Genomic DNA, 25,405 nt, shown 5'->3' with positions numbered 1-25,405 from the left:
TTTGAATCTTCCTCTCTCTACCACCAAGTTCAGACCAATCCGTTTGACTCACATTGATCACCACCAAAATGACTTCAACACCATATCTTGAGCGATATCGCCAGCTGGGCACGCTGGACCAGCAAAAGAATCAGCTTATCGAGGTAGGCGCCTTCCTCCTTTGACACCTACAGAAGCTAATTACTTGCGCTCCACGATAGGATCTCCTTCAGCGAGTAACCGACCTAGAGGCCTCCTTCGCCCAAGAAAAACTCGACCATGAACGCGAGACTCGGTTCAATCGGGATATTCAGCTACATGAAATGGAGTTGATGCAACAGATATCCCAGATCAAAACTATTATGGTGAGCGCGCGTGGCGGGATGTCACCCAGGAGCATGCGCTGATATGTGGCTGGTTCCTTGCAGGACCGAGAACCTTTTGTTGTCGTGTTACTTGACGGCGAGGGCATAATCTTCAAGGACGAATTTTTGCAGGCCGGCGAAGAGGGTGGCCGCAACGCGGCGGACCAGCTCTACGCTTCGATCCATTCATATTTAAAGTCGAATCTCCCGAGCGTCACCACCCCGAAGATAATGATGAAGATTTACATGAATGCGAAAGGCTTTGGAGAGCAGTGCGCGCGCAACGGAGTCTTCACAGATCCCTGTGCCATCCATGATTTTATTCGAGGCTTCAACGAGACCATGTCGTGTTCTGAAATTGTGGATGTCGGATCTGGAAAAAGCAGTGCGCATAATAAGATTCAAGGTTTGTGGCTCAACCTCTGGTATAATATTTGTGAAGTCTTGACTGATCCGTTTTTTCTCCACTGTGCAGAGACCTTCCAAGTTTTTCTTTACAATTGCCACTGCCACCAGATCTTCGTCGGCTGCCCGTCCAATACTGAATATGCGCTCTTCCTTGAAGATGTGTCAAAAGACAACGACCTCACTGGCCGCGTCTCGCTTGTGGAGGGTGTCGCATTCGAGAAAGAATTGGATGCAGTGAAAAGTTCATATCGCATCGCGAAATTCCCAGATGTTCTCCGATCCACAAAAATGGCACCTGCGTGGGCTGCCGCTCCTTGGAAGAGCGCCTTGCCCACGAGATCTGTGCTCACGCCTTCTCCTTCCCGACAATTCTCGAATTTGTCAAATCCTCCCCCCCTCTATCCAGGACATCCACCAACACGAGTGCCTCGGGCGTCGCCTTGTCAGTTTCAACTCCGAATCAAATCGACACTGCGCCTGATTTCCAACACGTGGCTCGCCCCAAAGCAACTGGCTCCACGGCTCCTAAAACGGTGGAGCGCAATAAATACGGGCAGCGTGTGGATCGCCTTGACTTCAAGAGCATTCCTCGTGATGATTTGAATCGCCTGAAGAAGCTGAAGCTGTGCAACTACCACTTCCTACTGGGAGAGTGTCCTAACGAAGAGTACTGCTACCACGATCATGATCGCAAGTTGACTAAGCAGGAACTTCATATCTTGACTGCCATTGCTCGTATGACTCCCTGCCGATTTGGTCTGGATTGTGATGACCCCGAGTGTATCTACGGTCATCGCTGCCCCCAGAGCGAGCCTGGGAAAAAGACCTGCTTCCGTGGCGATAGTTGTCGATTTGAACCAATCGCTCACGGCATTGACACCACTATCGTTAAAGTGACAAAGATTTAAGTGGCAATCAGCATTTGGCAGATTAAATTGTCTTGCGTTTGGACATGTCTTTCAGAGGCGCCTCATTATCAAGTGTGGCATGACTGAAGGGCATACGTGGGTTCAGTTTTCCCAAATCAAGGTGTGTGCCGAAGGGGATGTCGCATGCATCTTCCCTGCAGATTCAGTGTGACACAGAAGAAGATAGGCCGTTGCCCTGACCCAGCTGCATCATCCGTGCGTGGCGTTCTCTCTTGAGTTGTACCTTGGGTTTTATTTTATTTTTTGATTATTTTGGTCGTGTGGGGGTTTATCAACACAGAAATGCCGGACGTATCTCCAGGTTGATGGGATTTTCATTCACTTTTACCATTTATGGAGTTACTCGGAATGGAGTACAGGATGAACGTGAGTTGTCACTGCGATTTCATCAATAGTCCTCATGGAATGAGGTTTAGGTTAGCAATTTCCGGGGCGTTTACATGGGTCCTGAAACATGGGTTTATCCCATTATGCACTGGTGCAAAATGGAGCCGTATCACTATTACGCAAATATTTTGATATTTTCAATAAGATTTAGACACTCTCGTTTCTTTCATGTAGAATGCCCCAAGGTGGCAATCGCTTTAGTGACAGCTTGAAACTGTGCCCATGTGTGCAGAAGTATGAAATATTGAAAATTCATGAATGAATTGTCGTCCCAAACATGGCAAATCGTCTTTCCCACCCAAAGCAGCCCCGGATAATGCAACCCGGCCTGCCGGCCCCATCCACTGCCATCTCGTCAGGGTCGACTGGATGAGTACATGGCACACCGTATTCCTTGATGCAGCATATGAAAGGCAATGAGGATGTTTTGGTCGGAACCCAGTATTCATCGGGACCTGCAGTCGCGGCATGCTCCTGCTTCAACTCTTCAAGGTTACCCCAGAGAATAAACAATTGCTGTCTGAGCTGTTCTAACCTAGTCTGATGTTGGCGGAGGCTGCAAGAGAGTGATCAGCAATTGTGTGGTGGTATTTCGCAACCGCGGAGCTTACTACTTACTCGGTAGGATCAAGACCTAGCAGATGCACGGCCTCTGCACCCGTAACAAAGAGCTTCATCTGCGCTCGGACGTCATTTTTGGACGTCAAGGGCTCAGTTCCTTCAACCAGGAGGCAAAACCGCCATTCCCATTCCATGCGTGGAGTACCGGCTGGGGGTTGACCATCCTTGCCCGCTAGAACTGATTCCATTGGAACCTGTACCGCAAAGTCTTCGAGTTTTGGAGGGAAGAAGTCAACCACGCGGACTTCGGGTCGGTAGCAGACATTTTGAAAAGGGAGTTGGTAGGTGATTCCCCCGGGAATTGTATTGATGTGCGATTCACCTGATAGAATTCTCGGTATGGAGCGGACAGGGACATCGTAGGATCGTGTTTTGACTATTGCAAACGTTGTTAGCATTCGGCATACTTCCAACCAGGCATGAATAATTGGCTTACTCGAAGGGTTGTTGTTCCTCCGAGATGCAGGCAAGGTCAGCGACTTCTGGCCTTCTTCCACCCTTTCGTCCTTTTTCTTTTGCTCGCTCTTCTTCTTTTTCGAAGCTTTCTTCGGATCATCGCTGGGCTTTCCGTGGATTTTCCAGTATTCCTTTCGTCGTTCCATGAGGTCCCGAGCTCGATCGTCTTCATGGGAGATGATGTTCACGTGGATCTTATTTGGATATCGCTTATCCTGGTGGACAACAGCCTCCAAGCCACTGTTATACCCGGACTTGATACGCGTGTATGTCAGAAGCACAAGTTGGCCATTATTCACATGTGCTCGGGCGAAGGTAGCGTGTGGTTCCCATAGAGTAACTTGTATAGTCAATTTGCCCCAGGGACCAGGCCAGTTCTTCTTTCTTCGGGACAGATAGTCATATGTGTCTCCCTCAGTGCCCATATCATCTTCACCGTCTTTCTTGATGTCGACCAGAGATTCATGTGATGTGTAATCGGTCAAGTACAGGATGCATTTCTCGCTATCGTAGGTTTTCAATTTCACTACTTGACCGAGTATCTGGACAAAAGGTCCAGGCTGCACCTCTTGAATCAACACAAGTGGCAGTCCGTTCTTTATGTTCGGTGTCGTCATGGACGCTTGAACTACTTCAGTGGGCTGCTGTGGGACTGCCTCTTGCTGCACTGGCTGTGTCACGGTGGCCGATTTGTCCGTATTAATCCCATCCAGGAGCATTATGGCCACTCGCTTCTCCAGTGACGTGAGTGGAAAAGAAGTAGGGCCTGTCGTAATGGATGGGCTTGAGCTAGGATCTGGCTCTGATCGGATGATTGCCCACGGGACATTGTCATGCTGAGAAGCAACCCCGTTCGGCCTGTCATTGAACATGTTAATCTGGAAGAACGGAGTTAGTCCATGCCTTGGATAAGTATGGTCGAAGCAAGACCCCAAACGCAGCACCTACTCGGACATTCCGTAGTAAAACTACATCATTAAGCTGGGCATTGGGGAGAGTGTCCATCCGGTCGTTGAAGTATTTGACCTTGAGACCCCCAGACCAGGATGGCTGATCAAAATGACGGTCTTTGAGGGTGAAAGTGACACAGGCCGAAGATCCTTTGGTGCGATAGGGTGGCAAAACATCCACCACAACACCAACGGTGCTCACATAGCCTCGACGAGAGCATGCAGTGGTGATATCCACCAGCTCGGGAGATGCCATAATTGGACAGGATTCGGTCTATCGAACAGGCTATTGTCATTGACCACTGTTTCAGAAGCTTGTGATCGCCGATGAAGGTCTTTGTTCCAGGGACAAGAGCAGCCACTTTCTTGTCCAGCTCTTTAGTGAAAGTCCATGCTGACCCGGTCGGGCACGCTCTCTGGCCCTCCACGAAAAAAAGTGCAAGTCAGGCAGATGAAGGAGAGTTCCTGCAAATAATCGGCAGTTAGTCGTATCAAATCGGTATCACCCTTGAGCCAGGATGATTGACAGCTCGCAGTACAAACGCGTGGAGAGTAAATAATATCGGGGAGTGTCACATGACTCCCCCTCCTTCCCACACGAAACCTTTCTTCCTCTTCTTCCTTCCCCCACATCTCTCCTTCCTCCCCCCTCCACCATCGCCAGCGCGCCCATTCCCATCACCTCTTCACTCAACCCTGAACTTCCGAGGCGCGCTTTCTTCTTTCTACAACACACACCATGGCGGAACGCTATATTCCCGAGCATCGCCGGACGCAGTTCAAGGCCAAGAACCAGTTCCGCCCCGATGAGCTCCGTCGCCGCCGTGAGGAGCAGCAAATCGAGATTCGCAAGCAAAAGCGCGAGGAAGGTCTTGCCAAGCGACGTGGTATTGTGACTCGTGATGGAGGAATTGGTGTCGGTGGTAGCATGGCTGCCGCCACCGAGAGTGATGATGAGGCCAGTGCTATCGAGAGCGAGGTGAGTAGTCTTGCTTGTTCTACGTTTCTTCTCCCACCCTGTCTCTTCCCCAGGAGCTTGGATTTTGCTTTGGATGATTCTTCGCTCTTCGGGGATTATCACCGAATCTCGTCTCCTGCTCCTCGTTGGTCACTCTCGTTCTACACTACTTTTGTTTGTATGATGCGATCATCAACATGGAATTTTTTCACCGCCCGGTTGCTATGGGGCCAACCCCTCCAACCCGAGCCATTACTACACACGACCCCACCACGCCAGTTGGCACAAAAGCTAACGATGGATTCTATAGCTGAACGTCGAGCTCCCTCTGATGGTGAAGGGTGTCTTCTCCGATTCCGTCGAGGACCAGATCAGGTAAATAACTGAGCAAAGCTCTTATCGGATCAATTTTTTTTTAACTTTGTCTAGCTCTACCACTCGTTTCCGTAAACTGCTCTCCAAGGAGCGCAATCCGCCTATCGAGCGCGTTATTGAGACCGGTGTTGTTAGCCGTGAGTCAATCTGCCCGTCTTATTCTTGATTGCTCGATAACAAGTGCTGATTCACTATCCAGGTTTCGTCGAGTTCCTCCGCTCCCCCCACACTCTTGTGCAATTCGAAGCTGCCTGGGCCCTCACAAACATTGCTAGTGGAAGCGCTACTCAGACTCAAGTACGTGACTTCCCGGACTTTTCAACTGTTCGTCGCTAATTATGCTATAGGTCGTTATCTCCGCCGGCGCTGTGCCCATCTTCGTCGAGCTCCTCAGCAGCCCCGAGCCCGATGTGCGGGAGCAAGCTGTTTGGGCCCTCGGAAACATTGCTGGTGACAGCCCTCACTGCCGTGACTTCGTTCTGGGCGCTGGTGCCCTGCGCCCCCTCCTGAACCTCATCAACGATGGCCGTAAGCTGAGCATGCTCCGCAACGCAACTTGGACCCTCAGCAACTTCTGCCGTGGCAAGACCCCTCAGCCCGACTGGAACACCGTATGTTCGCCCTACTGCGCTATACGAGCGCTCCTATATTGTTTTGGAAGCATTTGATTAACATTCAATTTAGATTGCCCCTGCTCTGCCAGTCCTCGCCAAGCTTATCTACATGCTCGATGATGAGGTGCTGATCGATGCCTGCTGGGCCATTTCTTGTATGAATATTTTCCGTTATATGTGATCTGACATGTATTAACTTCAGAACAGACCTGTCCGACGGCAGCAACGATAAGATTCAAGCTGTCATTGAGGCTGGCATCCCTCGTCGCCTTGTGGAGCTTCTCATGCATGCTTCTACCTCCGTTCAGACTCCCGCTCTTCGCTCGGTTGGCAACATCGGTAAGTAATACCTTAAATATTCATATAGGTATTGATGATAGCGCTCACTGACTTTTTCATAGTTACCGGTGACGATGTTCAAACCCAGGTCATCATCAACTGCGGCTCCCTCCCCGCTCTGCTTTCTCTTTTGAGTTCTACCAAGGACGGCATCCGCAAGGAGGCTTGCTGGACGATTTCCAACATCACCGCTGGAAACTCAAGTCAGATCCAGGCCGTCATTGATGCTGGTATTATTGCCCCTCTTATCAACCTTTTGGCCAACGGTGATTTCAAGACCCGCAAGGAGGCTTGCTGGGCGATCTCCAACGCCACCTCAGGTGGTCTCCAGAAGCCTGACCAGATCCGCTACCTTGTGTCCCAAGGATGCATCAAACCCCTTTGCGATTTGCTTGCTTGCCCCGACAACAAGATTATCCAGGTTGCTCTAGATGGCCTTGAGAATATCCTGAAGGTTGGTGAGATGGACAAGGAGGCTGGCCAGGGTGATGCCCGCGTCAACCGCTACGCTCTCTTCATCGAGGAGGCTGGTGGTATGGAGAAGATCCACGACTGCCAGAACAACGCCAACGAGGAGATCTACATGAAGGCTTACAACATCATCGAGAAGTACTTCTCCGATGAGGACGAGGCCGCTGGCGAGATCGACGAGCTCGCTCCCCAGCAGACCCAGGCTGGCTTCGCTCTCGGCACTGGCCAGCAACAGCCTGCCGGCGGATTCAACTTCGCCAGTGGTGCTGACTCCATGGATATGTAAAGGGATCGATTACTCCTGCTACTATGCATGCTTCAATTCACCCTGGTTGTTGCTCCTTTCAAACCTTGATTCTACTTTTTTCTTAATTCAGCTTGTTCCGGCTTCGTTCAAAATCATCTGCGGAGTCCGATCCTGTTGAGCCCCAAGAAGACTTTTGCTCAAGCAAACCCCCCTGCCCGTCTCAGTTCCCTTCCCGGTCTCCCTGCTCCATACTCTCATGGTTTTATAGCAGTGACGGGAGCTTTGTCCCTTCCATCCATCCTCTTGTTGCCCTGGGTCTCTGTCATGATCTTCCCAGCCCCCTTCTCCGTTTCTCTGGCCCCCATTTGATTCACGATAAAGATTCACCGTCATGTAAACCCTCCCCCTTTTTTAGCATCCTCATACACAGGCGTATTTTGTTTGCAGGTTATTTCCCATTTATGTTAATGTCACTTCCTTTTCTCGAATACCTGGTGTTCCCTCCTTAGGTCATGATTTCCTCTTGCTGGCACCAGGGGCGTTGATGTTGGCAGATCTTTCTTCGGTAGATGCTGTTTCTTGCAGTTATTTGCTGGATTTTGATTTGATATCTTTGCCGATGATATCGTGGACCTTGGCTGACGTATGGTTCGACGATCGCGCTATGGTCTGTAGAATCTCTTTGCAGGCTGCCTGAAAAATATCGCGTCTTGTGCAGTCTATCTTCATCGTTTTCGTCGAGAAATAACCCCTCGTTCTCATTATAATCTGATGTTCCTCTTGTACTGATTGAATTGCGCCGTGGGCTTTTTCATTCTAAGCCTGCGCGGGTAACAGATTGGGCCTAGTAGCCCTGGCCTCGCCATATGACTTCTACAGCTACGAACAGGATTTATTCCTCGTCGGGTTTTCTTTCGGCACTCCCAACGGTACTAATGAACAGCCGATTGAACAGCAGAGCTGGCGATGTGCCGAGCCATCTATGAAGAGCACTAGTAGGAACAAGGATACGGATAAAATTGAAAACAGGCAGAAATACAATACATGAACCACTCAGTCGATGATGAAAGGCGGGTCATCGGGCTGTCCAGACGCTAATTGTCTCTCTTTTTTAAGGTCTTCCTCATCCCGTCTACGGTTTCTTCAATGGGTAACGGCCGATTCGATCGATCTCTGATATTGCTTGATTTTGTTGAGAGGTATCATATCCAGCTCAGTTTGTGCGAAAGTGTACATATTGTTTTCTCCTCCTCAAGCCTAGTGTCAATATCTCTTGTGTGGTTGTCGATGGATGTGGTAGACAGCCGACGCCTGAATTGGTATGGATCCCACAATCTGCATCACCAGGAACCATCAAACGCGAGTAAGGATTTTGTTAATCCCTGGAATTGTTGCTCTCTGATATTTTCGAAACGGGCGGTCGTTCAGATCGAATTCGGAGGCAAATGCGAAGGGCAAGTGGGTCGCCGTCAATTGAGAATTGTGAACGATTCATGTCCGCAAAGGCAAATTGAAAGGGTATACACGTGGCGAAAGGTCCTAAAGACTTGAAGGGAGCCAAAGAAGTCACCATTGACCGAGAATAAAGACTAAGGAACGTACAGAGGGAAGAATAGAGGGAAGAATAGAGGGAAGAATAGAGGGAAGAATAGAGGGAAGAATAGAGGGAAGAATAGAGGGAAGAATAGAGGGAAGAATAGAGGGAAGAATAGAGGGAAGAATAGAGGGAAGAATAGAGGGAAGAATAGAGGGAAGAATAGAGGGAAGAATAGAGGGAAGAATAGAGGGAAGAATAGAGGGAAGAATAGAGGGAACAATAGAGGGAACAATAGAGGGAACAATAGAGGGAACAATAGAGGGAACAATAGAGGGAACAGGGAATAGTAGACGATACAGGAAAAAGGCAAGGGGAGCGAAAAAATATCCGAGAAAGAACGAAAGCAGCTTTGGACATCTGGAGGAAATAAGAGGAAGTAGGAATAACACAGAAAAAAAGGGCCAGGCATAGTGACTGGAGCAAGTCAGCGAAAAAATAATTCCATAGCCCGATAGGACAACCGGACAGACAGGTGTACCAAATATCAAACAGCACAAGAAATAGCAAGAGTCGGTCATCGATAAGAATCGGATACCATACCATGACTTGCATATACCAGACAGACAGTCAAACAGTGGACAAACCCCATGTGGAGCAGGAATGCTCATAAATCGTTGCAGCGAATGGGAAGGCACAGTATTTGGACACCAATCGACAATTGGTGGACGACAACCAGATCCAGGGACATATGAACTATGAAAATTGAAATCTTCATGAAAATCGTGACCGTGTTCCCGTCTGGGGAAGGACAGACAAGCTGGTGCAGACTCGGAAGGCGTGAGGAAAATCACAGTCGAAGCCTCTTGCAGGAGACAGGGTCAATAACGGATCGATAGAGAGCGGAAACAGAACCGCAACGGTAACGATCAGATCGTTCAGAAGACTGGAATCAGCAGAGACCATATGATATCTCAACCCGATCGAGTATGGATTAGTCAATCCTCTCTGTATCTCGACACCGGCCACATCCTGACATGGTCACATCTTGACGCTGGTCATATAGAGAAAATAACAGTGTGCATGATTTGCGTGATGGGAAGAAGGGTTTGAAGTCGTCAAAGTTGAGGAAGTGAAGAAGTGAGGAAAGAAGAGAATAAGGAAAAGGAGAAAAGGGAAAAGAGGAATAAAACGGGCAAGAGGGTTGAAGATGGAAGGTGCGAATCGTGGTAGCTCGTTCCTTCTTGAGAAAGATCCCGTCACGTGTGGTCGCGAGAGCGTGATAGCTGGACGACAGGAAGAAGGCTGTAGGGCAGAGCCAATGAATCTGATTGATGATAGAAGATTACGGACGCCGACACGGATAATAAGTCATACTTGCTCATTTTGAATACCAAAGAGTCACTCATCCTAATACATATACATTGTATGCGAAAGATGGCCATCTTTCGCAAGGAAATTGGAAAATTCGTTCACAGATGGCACAGAGGACTTGAATTTAAACATCGGGAATATTAGAAAAGAAGAGGAAGAAAGGGGAAATCGGAACAATATCAAAGGCTTTGGAAAAAAAAAAAGGAATTCCTCATCGAATGGATCACTTAATACTCTGCCGACAGCAAAGACTTAATCACCCATCACCTCATCCTCATCCGATTCGGGTGCGAGGTCATTAAGCTCTTCATTTTCATCAATGTCACGGTCAATGTCTTCATCGACGAGACCACGAGCACGCAAGTCTTCGTCGTCATCTTCCTCCACTGGCTCAGCATTGTCCCCATCCTCCTCATCCTCGTCATCGTCGATGCGCTCAGCAGACTTGAAGTCCTTCTTTGTCGTTAGCGCTTCGCCTTCACCTGCGCCAGCCTTGGCGGACTGCTTGCCTTTGCTGCGTGGTGCGCTGCGAGGCTTGCGCTCCTCCAGGTAGGACAGAACCTCACGGTAGTTCTGGCCCAGCCCGTTCTTGTTATGAAGGAGTCGTTTCTTGAGTGAACCGCGCTTCGACCCAGAAGCGTCAATCACACGGCCAATGATGGCCAGAACGAGCTTACCAGTCAACTCACAGAGGCGTTGCTCCGCAATCATGCTGCTACGGAGACGCTCATTGACAACAGCCTCATCATCGGAGTCACTTGCTTCATCGTCGTCCTCGGGCTCGTCCTCGGAAGCGGGCGCATCATCCTCTGCGGGTTCAAGGTCTCGCTTGGACTTTTTAGCAAAGATGCGCTCGGCACTGCTTTGGATCTTGGCGACGAGAGACGCGCCCTCGGAAGGAATCTCGTGCACAAGGCTCTGAGCTTGGAAGAGCACATCTTCATCGTTCCCAACGCCCTGGCCAATGTTGCGAAGAGTGCCGAAGAGAGTGTGAAGGTCGAGATATGTTGTAACAGCTGTGAACCGAAGGTCATCAAGACCAGTACGCTTCTGAATAATAGCAAGAAGAGCAGAGGAAAAAGCCTCGCGGCTTTTCGTGAGGGCTTCGAAGTATGATGTGGTAAAGGACGCTTTGCCCTCCTTCAACGCAGCGGTGAGAGCCTGCACCTTCCACATGAAGTAGAAAAGCAAGGTCCGGATGCTGTTAGCAACCACTTCAGTTTCCGCCTTGGCGATATCCTCATCCTCGTCCAGCTTGCGAGTGCCCCGCTGGGTCAAATGGATGAGTGTATTGAAAGGAGCTTCGAGAGTATCTTTCTTGGATTTTGAGTGAGATTTTGGCACCGTCTCCAGGATGGTTGTGCAATCGGTAATAGTGGAGAGGTTGAAAATACGCGTAACAGTGTTGGCGAGTTCAGTGATAGTGGGATCTGAAATGTAGGCGCCCGCTTGAACTTCCCTCTTGCGAGACAGCGCACCGAGGGTGTCAACCATATCGTCCCACAACTCCTGAACTTTGCCCTCAAGAGCTTCGCGCATCTCCTCGGAGCTCTTGGCATGCAAGAAAGCAACACTAGCTTCCGCCAAGACATCTTGGTCCGAGTGGGTCAAGAACTGCTTGTTGATGTCGTTCAACAATGATGTGTAAGCGGTGGCATCCTTCTGGAGATCTTGGATGGTATCCAAGTCCACGAGATGCTCGAGACGCAGGACAGCAGATGCAGCCTCGGGTGCGGATCCGAATTTGTTCAGAAGCTGAGGGATGATTTGAGCAAGGCCATGAGAAATTTCCTCCTGCAGCTCAGGAATCTTAGCAGTTAGTGCCTTGACCTTGCGTCCGCGCTTGTCGATATCGGACTTTGCAACATCAAGCACGCGAAGCTTGACTGCGGCACATAGAATCTCAAGCAGAATGGACTCCTGTCCTTCACTCATCTTGTACAGTGTCCGCACAACTCCAGCAGTGTCGTCTTCCTCCGGCTCATCCTCGATTTGGGAGTGGTCATACAGCAAATAGCCAGCCAGGGACTGCCATTGAGAAAGTTCTTCCATGTGTGGGTAGATAGCTTCGGTCGCCAAAACGAATCGGGAATCCGCGGGCGCTCCAGAAAGCACACCGCGTGCCGTGGTTTGTTCAGGTGTTTCATCTTCACCATGGTCATCATAAGCTTGGAAGACATCCACGAGAGTCTTAAATTTGATCCATGAGCGCTTAGGCGTTTCGAACTCGTCCTCGTCATCGTCGTCAGCAAACATCTCGTTCATCTCATCCGCCACCTCCTCAGTTGATGATTCAAATGCATCTTGGATGTTGGCAACGAAGAAGCGACCCGCCGTCTTCCGGATCCGCGGGTCGATATCGAAGACCAATTTACCGATGGCATCAATGTCGTCGGGCTCAAGCAATCCTCCTTCACGAAGGTGGTTTAGCAGCTCAATCGCAGCTACACGGACATTGATGTCGGCATCCTGTGCAGCAATCTCCACAATGCGCGGGCGGAAGCGATCCGTAAAGGAGTGAAGAACAGCAATGTTATCCTTTTTCTCGAAGAGAGGGAGCAATTGCGACAGGACTACCAGCCGGGTATGTGCGACCACATCAGCCAGAGTCCATCCAAGATATCGCAAGTATTGGCCCTCGAAGAACATTTCTCTGTATGTGGCGATCCATCGGCCCAGAGACGCCAAGCATTCTCCACGAATAACGCCATCGACGTCCCGGTAGCGGTGGACAAAGACAGTATCAAATCCATCTTGCAAGGAATCATCCAGACGCTCGACCTTTGCTTCACCCTCGGAGATGGCTGTTTGGATTGCTTCCACTCGGCCTTTGTTGACGGTTTTCTTTTTCTTCTCACTCTCAAGCTGCTTGCGGGAGGTCGTTACAGTTGTCGTTACTTCGCGTGCGATTCCACACAAGGCGGTGGTCATAGCTAGCGAGATGATAGTTGCAGTATGCCGGAACGGCCGGATGCCTGCGGTCGAGATGCTTGAGATCCACGTTTGGATGTTCTCCAGCAGAGCCACATCAGTGTATAGAATCGAGGAGTGGTGGAACGTTTGGATCAATGCGGCGAAGAACTCCTCGAGAACCGGTTGGAATGCGCGATATTTCTTTTCTTTGGAGATGAGGGGATAATCCGGGATTTTGTGCGCGATGTAGACCTCTTGTAGCTCTGCGATGTGTCCAGGAGCATGGTCTATATCCGTCGCCTGCTCCTCGGTAATTTCCAAGTCATCTCCAGTGCATCGGAGAATGAAATTGACCAAGTCTCGCATGGCCACTGCGGGGTTACGTTGATATTGAGTCAACCACTGGGCAGCGGCAGTCTCTGCATGGTTGCTCTTTCCAAAAACCTCGGCTGTTTGTATCGGTTAGATGCAATTCTCATTGCGCGTTGGTCAGAGTTACTCACCAAATAACCCTCGTTCGCCAGATACTAGGCTGGGTCGAACTTTGAGCTTGCGGGGACGCGAGGTCGGCAGTCGCCCGTTCGTTGCAGGTCGAAAAGCCAGTTGTCTTCCCACGCCATTACTCGTGACCTTGGGTTTCTTCGCGGCATGCGAGCCTTTCTTAACGGGTGCCCTCTTTGTGCCCTTCTTGCGCGCAGCACGTCGCTTTTCTCTCAGCTCCTCCTCGTCGGCTTCCTCATCACCCGCATCATCGCTTTCGGATTCCGATATGTCGTTATCACTATCGGACTGGTCGAGCGCGTCGCCGCGCTTGCGCTTGCCACCAGCATTTAAATCGATGATGGAGTGATTGCTCTGAGAAAAGACTTCGGGTCGACGCGTCATGCGACCCGACTTGCGTCGGTCCTCGGCGGGCGTGGAGGCCGGGCTACTCGGAATGTCCTCGTCCATAGTAGAACGGCAGTGTGTGTTCGTATGTGGGATATGAATTCAAGAGACTGCAATGGTATGAGAAGATCTGTGTCAGCTAGAATGGCGAGCTGAGGTGACAATGGGACGTTGGGGACACTCGTACGTTGAGACCAAACGCGCTCCGTGGAACGCGCCGTGCAACGGCAGCAAACGGGACTCGTTAAATGGGACCACCGGTGAAAGGGAGAACCCAAGTTGGTATCGCTGAACTTCGGGGGTGTCGCGGCGGCCAGATTCACTGCATGCCAGAGTGGGTGCGCGAATCGATCGTCCGGGGAAAAATAAAGAAACCCGATAGACGAACAGAGCGGGGGTCTCGAGGAAGTGTAAAGGAGGTGCGACGCGACTGGGTGCCTGAGCGCCTGGCAAACCTCGTGGTCTTTGCGATGGCCTGGGAGCCTGAGAGCCTGAGAGCCTGGGGGCCTGAGAGCCTTACAGCCTGAGGAACCAACCCAACACGATCCATCGACACCCTAAATCTCAGGCGATCAAGCCTAGCTCCCTTTGGGAGGTAACTGAATGCGCCCCCTGGACGATGACATAATCTGACAAGGTCACGCGCCGGCCACGAGTGGCTTGCGGGGGTCCCCATAGGGCAAGTCCAAAGCCGCCGACATGGCCGAGACTACTGGGCATTTTGCTAGTGCGAAGATCCATGGATCTTGTGTGTCATAAAAACTCCTCTCGGCGCAGCAATTCAGTCCACTTTGCTCGGTCTCACGGAAGCCAGCAAGTCATGAGAGACCCCCGCTTGACACATCGTGCCGCTGCCCATGGAATTGCGGAATCCAACTGGGCCACTCCAACCGACGGTAACCTCCTCAGGAGTGGATGCGCCATTAACTAATGGATGCCATCATCGCCCCAGCGTGCGGCAGGGCTAAAATTATATATCCGGCATGGCCCCGAGATCCCAAGAGTCTGGGGTAAGCAAGGCAAAAAAATCAGTTTCTGCACATCCACATGATGCGATAGAGCATTACCGTCGCCCGTCTTTCCTGATATCCGCATACATTCATGCCTGCTTGGCTCATTCTTCGGTCCGCCCCTCTCTAGCTTGATAAGCCTTCGCCCGGCCCACCTCTCGTCCGGTCTTGACTCCCACATCTCTTTTTCCAAGTGCCTGCCACCAAAGCAAGAACACAACACACACACCCCCGGCATCATGCGACAACCAGCAATGCCCATCCGCTCGCCCTTCGAGTCTTCCATCGCGAAGCCGGGCCAAGGCACTGTCGTCCTCTCTCTCCTCCCACCAAACAACCCCACCCTCACTACTCTCACCTACAAATACCCATTGAAGCTCGTCCCCCGAGCTCCAGGATTCGTCCCCAGCCCAGAATCCTCTGCATTGTCGGATTCATGTCCCTCAAGACCAGTCCATCTCTACCTCCTCACCTATGGCGGTGGTTTGCTGCCAGGTGATCACATCGAGGTGTCGATCAAACTCGAGCCGAGGACCCGCATGGTAGTGACCACGCCGCAGGGGAGCACCAAGATTTTCAAGACCGAGCCCGGCAACGAGAATGGCATCAAATTGATCAAGGGTCATCGCAAGCAGATGCCCGCCAACCAACATCTCGCCGACATGAGTCAGCAATCTCTGGACGTGAAAATCGGCCGCCAAGCAGCGCTATGCTACTTGCCCGACCCATCTGTGCCCTTCAAGAACAGTCGCTACGCGCAAGTACAAACATTTACCGTCGACGCCGCTGCCAAGGGTAACGAGCGCAGCAGTCTTTGTGTTCTGGACTGGGTTACACAAGGCCGGACGTCGCGCGGCGAAAACTGGAACTTCCGCTTCTGGCGCGGCCGTAACGAAGTTTGGGCTACTGACGAGACGACGGGCAAGAGCCGGCTCCTGCTACGTGACTCGGTCATCCTGGACGATGAGACCGAGGATCTCAATGACTCAGATGAGGACCTTGACGACGACGCAGGCGAGAGTGGGCTCAATAGCCACTCTGGCCGTGCTGAGACGCCACCACCGCAGGCCGGCTTGGTACCTTTGAACGTCATCCAAGAACGTACGCGCCCGCACGGAGTCCTAGGTACGCTGATCCTGTCGGGCCCAGTGTTCGACAGCCTCGGGTCATACTTCATGCAACAGTTCAACTCTCAACCTCGAATCGGCAGCCGAAATTGGTCCTCGTCTGCCCCGTCATCGGCTCCCGAACCATCGCTCAGCACCACGGGCGATGTTATCTGGACGGCAGCTCGCGTGCGCGCCGGATTTGTTCTGGTCAAGTTCGGCGCCAAGGACTTCGAGACAGCCAAACACTGGCTCGGAGGGCTCCTTCGCGAAGAAGGCAGCATAATCCGAGAGTTTGGCGAGGAAGCTCTCTTCTGCCTTTGATCTTGGTCTCCATTTCTTCAACAACATCTCTGCATCTGTTTCAACATACCATCACCCTCCACTGCGTCTGGACTGGACTCCCAGTACGCTCCATTTGATGATACCCCCCGATGGGCCCCCGTGGCATCTATATCTTCAAGGCCTGTACCCGGGTCTCACTTTGTGATATTCATTCTACTTGTTCTTTTAGCATTTTTGCATTGTCATTTTGGTCATTTAGCATTACCCTGCATCCAGGGCAGACAGGCGCTGTTCTATCCAAACAAAACAAACCAAGGACTACTGCATCCGCAAACTGCATTGCAGCCACTAAAAGCTTGACTGCTTCAATATGAATCTTGATATTTCCCAGCACAATTCTGAAATAAAAACCATTTGTAGATGTATCCATAAGAACATGCAACAAAAGAGAAAAGAGAGAAGAAAAGTGAAAATCTATCAAGGCGAATAAGGTATCTTAAAAAATGTCATCAAAAAAAAAGCCCCCGACCTGAACGCCAGTCCAGTGCCCATCCTCATGTACGTAAAATCGAGATCTCGTTTCCCATAAACCAGCCATAAACCATCATTTCCTAGAACCACCAGTCCAAAATCTTAATCTTCCAGTCCCCCTTGGTCGCAGCAGTCAAATCATCTACATTCAGCAAATCAACCCCTTCCTGCACAAGGATCCGCCAAATATGATTCCGCAAACTGAGCGGCCAACTCGGCAATCCCCAATATCGCACCTTCAACCCATGGCTATGCGCAATCCGCACCTGTCTCCGGATCAAATCCATCTGGTGCTCCGTGAAGTGGAAGGGCCAGGGGAATCCGACGGCCTTTTTGAAAGATACAGAGGCGTAGTAGCTGTTGGTGACGTTGAACGTGTGCGCGGTAATGCTGTCCGGCATCCCAGATAGGCCCTGGCCCAGTCCCGTAGACCGTTTCACAGGCGAGCCAAATGTGCCGACTTGTCCGCGGTCGAGGCCCAGATCATCGATCAGCTTGTCTAGCGGGGCATCGAAGAAGATATCCCGGTAGGTTGTGTTTGCTGTGAGTAGATCGAAGGGTGTGTTGCCCGTTCCCACTACCGTCACCGGCCCGGGGATGATATCACGCCCATTGAAGAACGTGAGGTATCCTCCGTCCCTCAGCGGGGCCAACTCCTTCACAACGGCGGGCCAAGTCGCCGCGCCATCCGTTTTGAAGTCAATCAGCAAGATTAACGTCTGGTCGGGGTCTGTATCGAAGACCCCGTGCGGGGGAGTCTCGATCGTCCGCTGGAACGGGGTAACCGGGTTCTGGCGATCGAGAATGCGCACGAGTGGGTCGACGTACAAGGATCGCAGGGTACGACGCTTGGTCAGAGCGGATCTCGTGTGGCCGACGTACAGTTCCTCGTCGAAGAGCCAGACATCCGCCTCGACTCCGATGCAACCTGCCTGCAGGGCAGAGAACAGAGGGACCCGGCGCCAGTAGTCATTGTGCGAATGGCATCCGACGGGAAGGATTTCGCGAGAGAAATCGGTCGGCCAGTGGGTGATGTCGTCGGAATCGGGTTGTTCGCTGGTCGGCATCAATAAGCGTGCCGCGCGGTCATATTCGTCCGGGAAGAAGATCAGCCCGATTCCACAGGCGATCGAGATGAACTGGATAATGCCTCTACAGCACATTTGTCAGCCTCGAGTCTCGAGTCTTGATTTGCGCCCAATCCCAAGAATGCATAATTTATCCATCGGTCCAAGCACATCCCCCACACCTCCATTAGTCCCCCTCCCCCCCCTCAGCGGGAGTACGGGCAAAGGTGCAGTGCACTTACAGTATAACGAAGAAACCCAACAATCCCCGCACCAACCAGTGCTCCACCCACGAGCGACAAGACCGCTTCCCAAACTGCGGTGTATCCTGCGAGAGCAGCGGTAAAGCGTCGTCGCGATCAGCGCAGCGAGTCGCAAACCTGGACCGAACGAAGGCCGCCAGTGACCGACGCCATTTCCCGATGCGCGGCCCCACCTTTGCGCGGGGGATCGCTTCAACTCGCACGGTAGTGCTGCCCTTGACTCTGTCGGCGTTGGAATCCTCATCAGCGACAGTTGTAGATGAGGGTGAATCGGTGTATGCCTCGAAGGGCACTGCGAGGAGGCATTCGGAAATGCCGCTAGGGTTGGTCACGTCCAACGGCTGGTAAGAGACGCCCATTGCGGGCGCGATGGGTCTCTGTAGACCGGGGGGTGGGGAGGGGAGGTGGAAAGGATGGAGAAAGACACGACGAAGTGAAGAATCATGGCGGGGGGTGAGGGAATAGTATATAAGAACCTCGGCGTGGCAGCATAGACACTACTAGGACTAGAGTTACTAGATCGATGGTGAGATTTTTGGCTCCCGAAGCCTAGTGCCGTGGTTGAACCCCTCGTCGTCTAGACCGAGCTACTGTAGGCATAGCAGTCAATTCACTATCTCAACCCTGCAAATGGCCAGCGTCTCTCACGGTCAACGTGCAAAGGTGATTTCCGGTCCAAACGTTCCAGCCATGCCGTGCTGCTGCCGGTCCCCATTGGGTGCAAATCGGTGGGACGGCCGCACTTTCTTTAGGCATGCGGGCCAACGAGAGGAGCCCGTGGACGCCACGCAGGGACGCTCTGGCGGGCGTTGGCTCAAGGGAAGAGAGAGACTCTCGTGAACTGCAGCGTGATACTTGGTTCAGGGTGGAGTAGTATACTTCCCACCAAGTATACATCTTATACTTCTGGCTGCCCACGAGGAGCATGGGATAGGCCCGCATGCAGCCATCCAGAGCTCAGATAGGCCCCTGTCTTCGACACTTACAAGGATTCCCTCGTTGAGATCCTGACAGAAGCTCCACATCTACAACCTTAGATTAGGGCTGACAGTCATGCGCTACTGCAAAATCAGGTCAATGATAAATGGAAAGAAAGAATAATTCATGGATGATCTGCGTCGTAGCGCTTTATATACAACGAATGCAATGGTCCCAAACACCCACGGGTTCCACGAACAAAAAATTGTAACAAACATGGACCCGATCTTTTTTTGTAGACAGAAAATCAACCCAACGTTCAACCATTCCAGGCTCAAGAAGTACTCGAGCCAACAATACCTGCTCTAATCCTCCTCCTCCTGCAGAGACTTGACATAAGCCGCCGCCCGGGCCTTGGTCTCCTCCACCATCTTCTCATCCCCACCCTCAGCCGCCGCTAGCTTCTCCTCAAAGGCCAGCCACTTCTTGAACAAGAAGCGGGCCTGCTTGGGCTTGACCTTCTTGCTGGGGTCCACCGTGAAAGAGCCCTTCTTGTGCTGCAGCCCAAGCACCCGCTCAAACAGCCGGCGCACCTGCTCTGCATCGCCTGCCTTCATCTCCAGATCGATTAGCACGTTCCACAGGTCAATGCGCTTGGGGAACGAGGACAACAGGCCCTCGAACACAGTGCGACCACGCTCAATGTCGCCATTGGCAGACCGGAACTCGAGCTGGCCGAACTTGGAGGTCGTCTCGACGTGAGTGTGTGCCGGGAGCGACTGCAGCGCACGGGACAGCAGACCCCGACCCCGTTCGGGAGCAGCCATCGTGTCAAAGAGGAAGCTAGCGTAGTTCAGGAAGAACTTGGGTGACTGGGTGGAGATCTTCTTCTTCATGGCGGTCCGGAAGAGATCATCCGCTTTCTGGAGATGGGATTAGTACCTGTAGAAAATGTAATTCTGGGACATAACAGGACTCTATCACATACCTCGTTCTTGCCAGACTGGATGTTGATACTGATCATCCGCTCATACATGTCCTGCGGCTCGTTGTACTGACAAGCTCGCTTGAACACTTCTTCGAGGCTGTCGTCATTGCCGTACGTGTTCTCCAAGTTCAGAAGAGCAACCCAGATGTTCAGCTTCTCGGAATCCTGACCCATGGTGATCGTGCGGAGAGCACGCTCGGCAATGGTCCGAGCCTTCTCCACCTCACCCAGCTCGAGCTGGAAGGCCATGTACTGCAGCCACAACAGCGACGAGTCAGGCTCACCCAGCAGCAGACGCTCGTAGTCAGCGACAGTCTGAGGGCCGTTCGCATCCAGATCGCCAGTGCGATCAACCTGGATCTCAGGCTTGCTCTTCTTCTTCTTTTTCTTCTTCTGGTCCTCGTCCTCGTCGCTGTCAGAGTCAGCAGCCTCGGCCTCTTCATCCTGAACGTTGCCGCTCCAGTTGAAGCCACCGGCACCGAGACCGCCGTCCTTGGAAGCACCGTTCATGGGCTCGTCCTCGTCACTATCCTCTTCCTCCTCGCTTTCATCCTCGACTTCAACGCCGCCCATGGAGACATCATCGTCGTCCTCATCAGCACTGTCGTCTTCGCCGAGCTCAACCCCACCAGCGCCATCTTCCATATCCTCATCCTCGCTCTCCTCATCCGCCTCATCTTGGAAGTGCGAGGCCTTCAATGAGAACGAGATCTTGCCAGCCTTGGAGTCGATCTTGACGATCTTGGCCTTGACGGCATCACCCTCGTCGTACAAGGTGCGTGCATCCTCGACGCGCTTCTCAGCCATCTCACTGCGATGACAGAGGCCACTGACATTGGCAGAGCGATCAATGACAATGAAAGCACCAAACTCCTCAACCTTGCGGACCTTGCCGGTCACAATCTGACCGACCTTGAGATCCCGAAGGGTAATCGGAGCCTTGAAGTTGGGGTCGAGGACGGAGTCCTTCAAGCTCATCTGCAGCTTGTTCTGCTCCGGGTCAACCAGAGTAACACGGCCCTTGACCAGCTGGTCAGCGTGGAACGAATCCTTCCACTCCTTGAGATATGAGTCGGAAAGGTCAGAGACGCGAACGTAAGCAGTGACATCGTGACCGACGGCGACGAAGAGGCCGGCATCAATAATACGCTTGATGAAACCACGGATCACATCGTTGGGCTTGATCTCCTTTATGGACACTATCTCGCGATCCTGGACGGGAAGCGAGGAGCTCAGAACCTTGGAGGGACGGAGCGACAGGGAGATCTTCTTGTTGGCCTGATCGACGGCAAGTACGTATGCACGGAGCACCTCGTTCTTGTGGTAAACAGTCGGGTTAGCCTTGGAGTAGTCGTCGGCCATGTCGATCAGGTTGACAGCGCCGACGAGAGCCTCACCGAGCTGCATGATGATCTGCTTCTCGGTAATCTTGGTCACGCGGCCAGGCAGAATCATGCCGACGGAGATGTCGCCAAAGGAGAGCTTGTCGAAGCCCTGCCTGGCAGAGAGATCCAGATGACCCTTCTCGGCGTTGACAGCAGTGACATGGACCTTGAGGGCGGAACCAATAGGGAAGTTCTTCTCAACGTCGGTCAGGAGGGAGAGATCATCGGACGCATCCATGAAGCGCAGCCTGCCGCGCACATTGGGAGACAAGTTGATCCAGAGGCAGTCATCGGCAACATTGTTGACAAAGCCCATCCATGAAGTGCCAACCTTGACCTGGTCCATGTTGAGGGGCTCGGGGTTCGCAGCCTTGATGAAGCTGGGCTTGAGGGAAAGCTCGAAGACGGGATACTTGCCGCTGCGGTGGGAGATGGGGAGGAACTTGTGGTTGCGGGCGTCATGAACACCAAGGACTCTGGCGGAAAGAACCTGCTTGGCCCTGAAGAATCGCAGGGGCTGCTTGCGATCCTTGAGATCCTCCCAGTTGTCGAAGACCTCAGAAACATCGATGCGGCCCTGGATGTTGTCGGCCAGTTGCACATTGACTTGGGTAGCCTTGATGGAGACAACCTTGCACTTGACGATCCGGCCGAAGCTAAGGTCTGACATGGTCTTGACGTCTTCATCAACGGGGTTTGCAAGGGCATCGTTGGTCTGCACAGGCTCCTTGGACTTCTTAGAAGCAGCACTGGAAGATTCGGCAGCCTTCTGGCTCAGAATGAAACGCTGCAAGTCAGTGTCAACCTCGTGAACACGGACAGTGATATTTGAGCCCTTCGAAACTCCGAACTGAGGCTGAGCGAGGTTGGCATCTTCAATAAGACGCTTGGGGACGAGACCAGTCAAACCACCCAAGAACTCAACGAACAATCCAGCGGGTGTGATGTTACGAACGAAGCCAGTCACCGAAGATCCTTCCTGGATATCCTCGAACTTGCTGGGCAAGCTTCCTTGCTTAGCAGCCTTCTTGAGACTGGCTCTGCTAGAGACGCGGATAAGGCGATGAGCGCGATGAGTGTCCAGAACCAAAAGCTCATTCAGCTTCTGACCAACACGAATTTTGGATAGAGTAGAGCTCTGCTTTGACGGAGAACCATCGATGATGTGCTGAATATCGAGACGGGCGACCAGGTCGGAATCGTCAAGCTTCAGGAGCAAATCATCACCAGACTTCTCAAAGACAGATCCAGAGACGAGCAGGCCGGGCTGGATGTCCTCGAAAGCCTGACCATACTTGTCGGTGAAAGTCGATGGGTCCTTGCAAGAGACGGCAAGTCGGCCCTGGGAGGCGTCCACACTCAGCGCGTGCACATTGACGACCTGGCCCAGGCGGAAGTGCTCGGCCGGGTCCTTGATGTAAGCCGAGCTCATCTCAGAAACGGGCAGGAAGCCGCGGACAGCGCCGTAGAACTGAACAACGGCACCGTGAGGCTGCAGGTTGACAATAGTACCGGGAGCCTGGGCGCCGGCCACGATGTCCTTGTAGTCATTCCAGATAGCAGACTCGCTGTTCAACAGACTCTTCTTCAGGGTTAACCGAATCTGACGCTTATCGAGGTTCACAGAAAGGATTCTGGCGGAAATCTTCTGGCCCACACGGAACTTCTTCTCAGGGAACTGGAGTTGAGTGTCTGCAAAATGCATCGAAGGGACCAACCCAGTGATACCATCTGCAAGGCTGACAATAAGACCATCCATCCCGGTGGCACCGATCAACAGTTTCTCCACCTTTCCCTTGACAATTGCGCCAACATTGACATCCTCAAGGCGCAAGAATGGCTGCTCAATGACGGACTGCTCAAAAGAGAGAAGGTAAAGGTTGTCGATCATGTTGTATCCCACAACACGAGCTTCGTGAGTAGATCCAATCTTGAAGGCACCTGACTCGGGTGAGATGGACTCAACCTTGCCATCTGCAAGGCGAGAGATGTGAACAAATCCAATGTGCTTGGTTTCGCCAATCTGAACATACAAACCCATGCCGCTAGAGTCCATCTTGACGACGGTGACTTCAGGAACAATGGCGGAGACAGCAGGCGCCTCATCGGATGAGCCAGGGCCACGGCTATCGGAGGAAAGCTTGAGGACATGGTCCAGCATCGAGAAGCCGATCTTGAAAGGTTCCGAGCTAGGGAAAGTGGAAACGATACGGCCCTTGATCTTGGCTCCCATCTTCCACTTGCGCTCCAGGTCCAGTTTGCCGTCGTCGGCACCAGACTGCACCACGTCAACAACGGTATCGAGCATTCCCATGATCTTTCCGGCCATGCCATTCGGGGCGACCTCGGTCAGGAGAATCTCAGCGGCAACACCGGGAAGGAAGGAGTTGATGGTTGGCGCGGCGCTGAGGAAGTGCGAGTGCTTGATCGAGGCAGAAGACTGAAGTTTGGAGGAGAGCTTGATTACATTTCCACTGGCGTTCTGACCAGTGACCATGCAGAGGAAGACTGAGCCTTCCTTAATGCTGGAATACTCCACGCGAGGGTCGACTTCCTTGGACGACATGAAGCCCTTGAGATCGGAGCCTTCAATGCCAAGATCCATGACCACACCGTGGTCCTCAACACTGACAACCGCAGCCTGAACGGCCAAATTCACAACCAGATCGGATTTAGAGAGGCCGGTATTGGCTTGTCTGGGGTCGATAGACAGCTCGATGCGCTTCTTGCTGCGACCACCAGCTTCGGTGGCCTCGGTGCCGGTAGACACAACGTATGTTCGGAGATACTGGCCGATATAGAAATGTTCCTTGAGGTCGAAGATCTCATCGTCAGAGTCGTCCTCCTCGTCATCTCCTTCTTCATTCAGTAGTTTCTCGATCTTGTCGTCTAGGACTTTCGAGACGGAAGTAAGAGGCACGTAGCCAACAAGATTGTTAGGCAGAGAGATGGCAACGTCGTGGGCAGTGATGCTGGAAACCTGACCAAGAATCATGGATCCCGGTACAATGCGCTATAATTGTCAGTTAGAGAACCCAATGAAGCATGTTTCAATCCCGCTCATACCTTGTAGCTGAGACCCTCAATTCGCACACCTTCCTTCTCGGTGGATTCCTTATCGGTAGGCTTCTTGCCTTTTGACTTCTTCTTCCGAGACTTTTTGGCAGTAGCACCTGTGTCCGCATCCTCCATCTCCACATCTTCATCATCCTCGTCGTCGTCGTCGTCGGCAAATTCGCGGACAGACTTCTTAGCACCTTTCTGCTCGAAGAGAACATCCTTGTTGGCTTGTATCTGAATTTGCTTGCGCTCTAAGGGAGTCAAGACGCTGCCGCCACCACGGGGGAAAGATGGCTCGTCGTCACGGAGAACAGAGAGCTCTGAAGCTTTGGGAGCGGTATCTTTAGGCTTGGAGTCTTGTTTGCGGTCCTCTGCTCCAACCTTGGCGCGCTTTTGCGGCTGGCGAGTAGCCGTTTCTTCGGGGGCATTCCCCTTGCGCTTGATCGGCGCCATTGTTGATAGGCGAGACCGAATCGTGCACGGTTGAGGATTCTCGTGGTATCGCAAAGAAAAAAAAAATCGAAAAATCCGATAATGCGTGGCAGAATACGAGGCGGTGAGGATCAAGTGGGGACCGCCTTTTTGGACGGAGTCCACGAGTCGAGACACAGGACTTGGTACAGGCCTCGTCAATAGTATGGCTAAGTATGTACAGATGCTACTGGATAAATCAAACTATTAGGCAGTTCAGCTATGAATACTAGATGAAAAATCAAGGAGATATTTACGGAGAATACTGAAGCCCTAATGTTTGGGGTAATTTTTCAGACATACTCAAATCTACTTGATGAATTTCCAGTATTTTGTCAGTCTTGGTAGTTTGGATTGAAGTTCAATAATACAAATCGTGGAGATAGACCCATAGCCTCTCTTTGATTTGCTAAATAACAATCTCTTTCAATGTATAATCTACAATACCAATTCGTCACGTCTTCACTGCACATCCGATGGCCTTGGCGCCTGAATTCAGGTGTCAAATACCCG

The 25,405-nt window shown here is 52.0% G+C and overlaps 7 protein-coding genes across 7 annotated transcripts; 3 read left to right on the top strand and 4 right to left on the bottom strand.

The window, feature by feature from the left end:
* Nucleotides 1-68: 68 nt before the first annotated feature.
* Nucleotides 69-1,660, top strand: N7458_012555 (CCCH zinc finger protein; the record flags this gene model as incomplete). The annotated part of the gene is made up of 4 exons (XM_056915936.1): nucleotides 69-143; nucleotides 201-344; nucleotides 408-1,132; nucleotides 1,159-1,660. The coding sequence occupies 4 exons, from the start codon at nucleotides 69-71 to the stop codon at nucleotides 1,658-1,660; spliced, it is 1,446 nt and encodes a 481-aa protein (XP_056760690.1).
* A 660-nt stretch (nucleotides 1,661-2,320) lies between these two features.
* Nucleotides 2,321-4,351, bottom strand: N7458_012554 (uncharacterized protein; the record flags this gene model as incomplete). The annotated part of the gene is made up of 4 exons (XM_056915935.1): nucleotides 2,321-2,624; nucleotides 2,687-3,065; nucleotides 3,126-4,023; nucleotides 4,094-4,351. 4 exons carry the CDS (start codon nucleotides 4,349-4,351, stop codon nucleotides 2,321-2,323), a joined length of 1,839 nt encoding a protein of 612 aa, XP_056760689.1.
* Nucleotides 4,352-4,834: 483 nt separating this feature from the next.
* On the top strand, nucleotides 4,835-7,138 carry N7458_012553 (karyopherin alpha; the record flags this gene model as incomplete). The annotated part of the gene is made up of 8 exons (XM_056915934.1): nucleotides 4,835-5,074; nucleotides 5,364-5,428; nucleotides 5,483-5,565; nucleotides 5,628-5,725; nucleotides 5,776-6,039; nucleotides 6,113-6,197; nucleotides 6,250-6,381; nucleotides 6,444-7,138. 8 exons carry the CDS (start codon nucleotides 4,835-4,837, stop codon nucleotides 7,136-7,138), a joined length of 1,662 nt encoding a protein of 553 aa, XP_056760688.1.
* Nucleotides 7,139-10,259: 3,121 nt separating this feature from the next.
* Nucleotides 10,260-13,871, bottom strand: N7458_012552 (cohesin subunit IRR1; the record flags this gene model as incomplete). The annotated part of the gene is made up of 2 exons (XM_056915933.1): nucleotides 10,260-13,369; nucleotides 13,424-13,871. 2 exons carry the CDS (start codon nucleotides 13,869-13,871, stop codon nucleotides 10,260-10,262), a joined length of 3,558 nt encoding a protein of 1,185 aa, XP_056760687.1.
* A 1,186-nt stretch (nucleotides 13,872-15,057) lies between these two features.
* N7458_012551 (urease accessory protein UreD) lies at nucleotides 15,058-16,248 on the top strand (the record flags this gene model as incomplete). Its single annotated transcript, XM_056915932.1, has 1 exon — nucleotides 15,058-16,248. One exon carries the CDS (start codon nucleotides 15,058-15,060, stop codon nucleotides 16,246-16,248), a length of 1,191 nt encoding a protein of 396 aa, XP_056760686.1.
* Nucleotides 16,249-16,820: 572 nt separating this feature from the next.
* N7458_012550 (uncharacterized protein) lies at nucleotides 16,821-18,429 on the bottom strand (the record flags this gene model as incomplete). The annotated part of the gene is made up of 2 exons (XM_056915931.1): nucleotides 16,821-17,892; nucleotides 18,050-18,429. The coding sequence occupies 2 exons, from the start codon at nucleotides 18,427-18,429 to the stop codon at nucleotides 16,821-16,823; spliced, it is 1,452 nt and encodes a 483-aa protein (XP_056760685.1).
* Nucleotides 18,430-19,353: 924 nt separating this feature from the next.
* Nucleotides 19,354-24,874, bottom strand: N7458_012549 (putative rRNA biogenesis protein RRP5; the record flags this gene model as incomplete). The annotated part of the gene is made up of 3 exons (XM_056915930.1): nucleotides 19,354-19,911; nucleotides 19,977-24,374; nucleotides 24,428-24,874. The coding sequence occupies 3 exons, from the start codon at nucleotides 24,872-24,874 to the stop codon at nucleotides 19,354-19,356; spliced, it is 5,403 nt and encodes a 1,800-aa protein (XP_056760684.1).
* Between the last annotated feature and the right edge of the window lie 531 nt (nucleotides 24,875-25,405).

This window comes from Penicillium daleae (assembly GCF_028827525.1).
Source record: "Penicillium daleae strain IBT 16125 chromosome Unknown utg000009l_segment0_segment0, whole genome shotgun sequence".
Classification (NCBI taxonomy): domain Eukaryota; kingdom Fungi; phylum Ascomycota; class Eurotiomycetes; order Eurotiales; family Aspergillaceae; genus Penicillium; species Penicillium daleae.
This window is presented reverse-complemented; position numbering and strand designations above follow the sequence as displayed.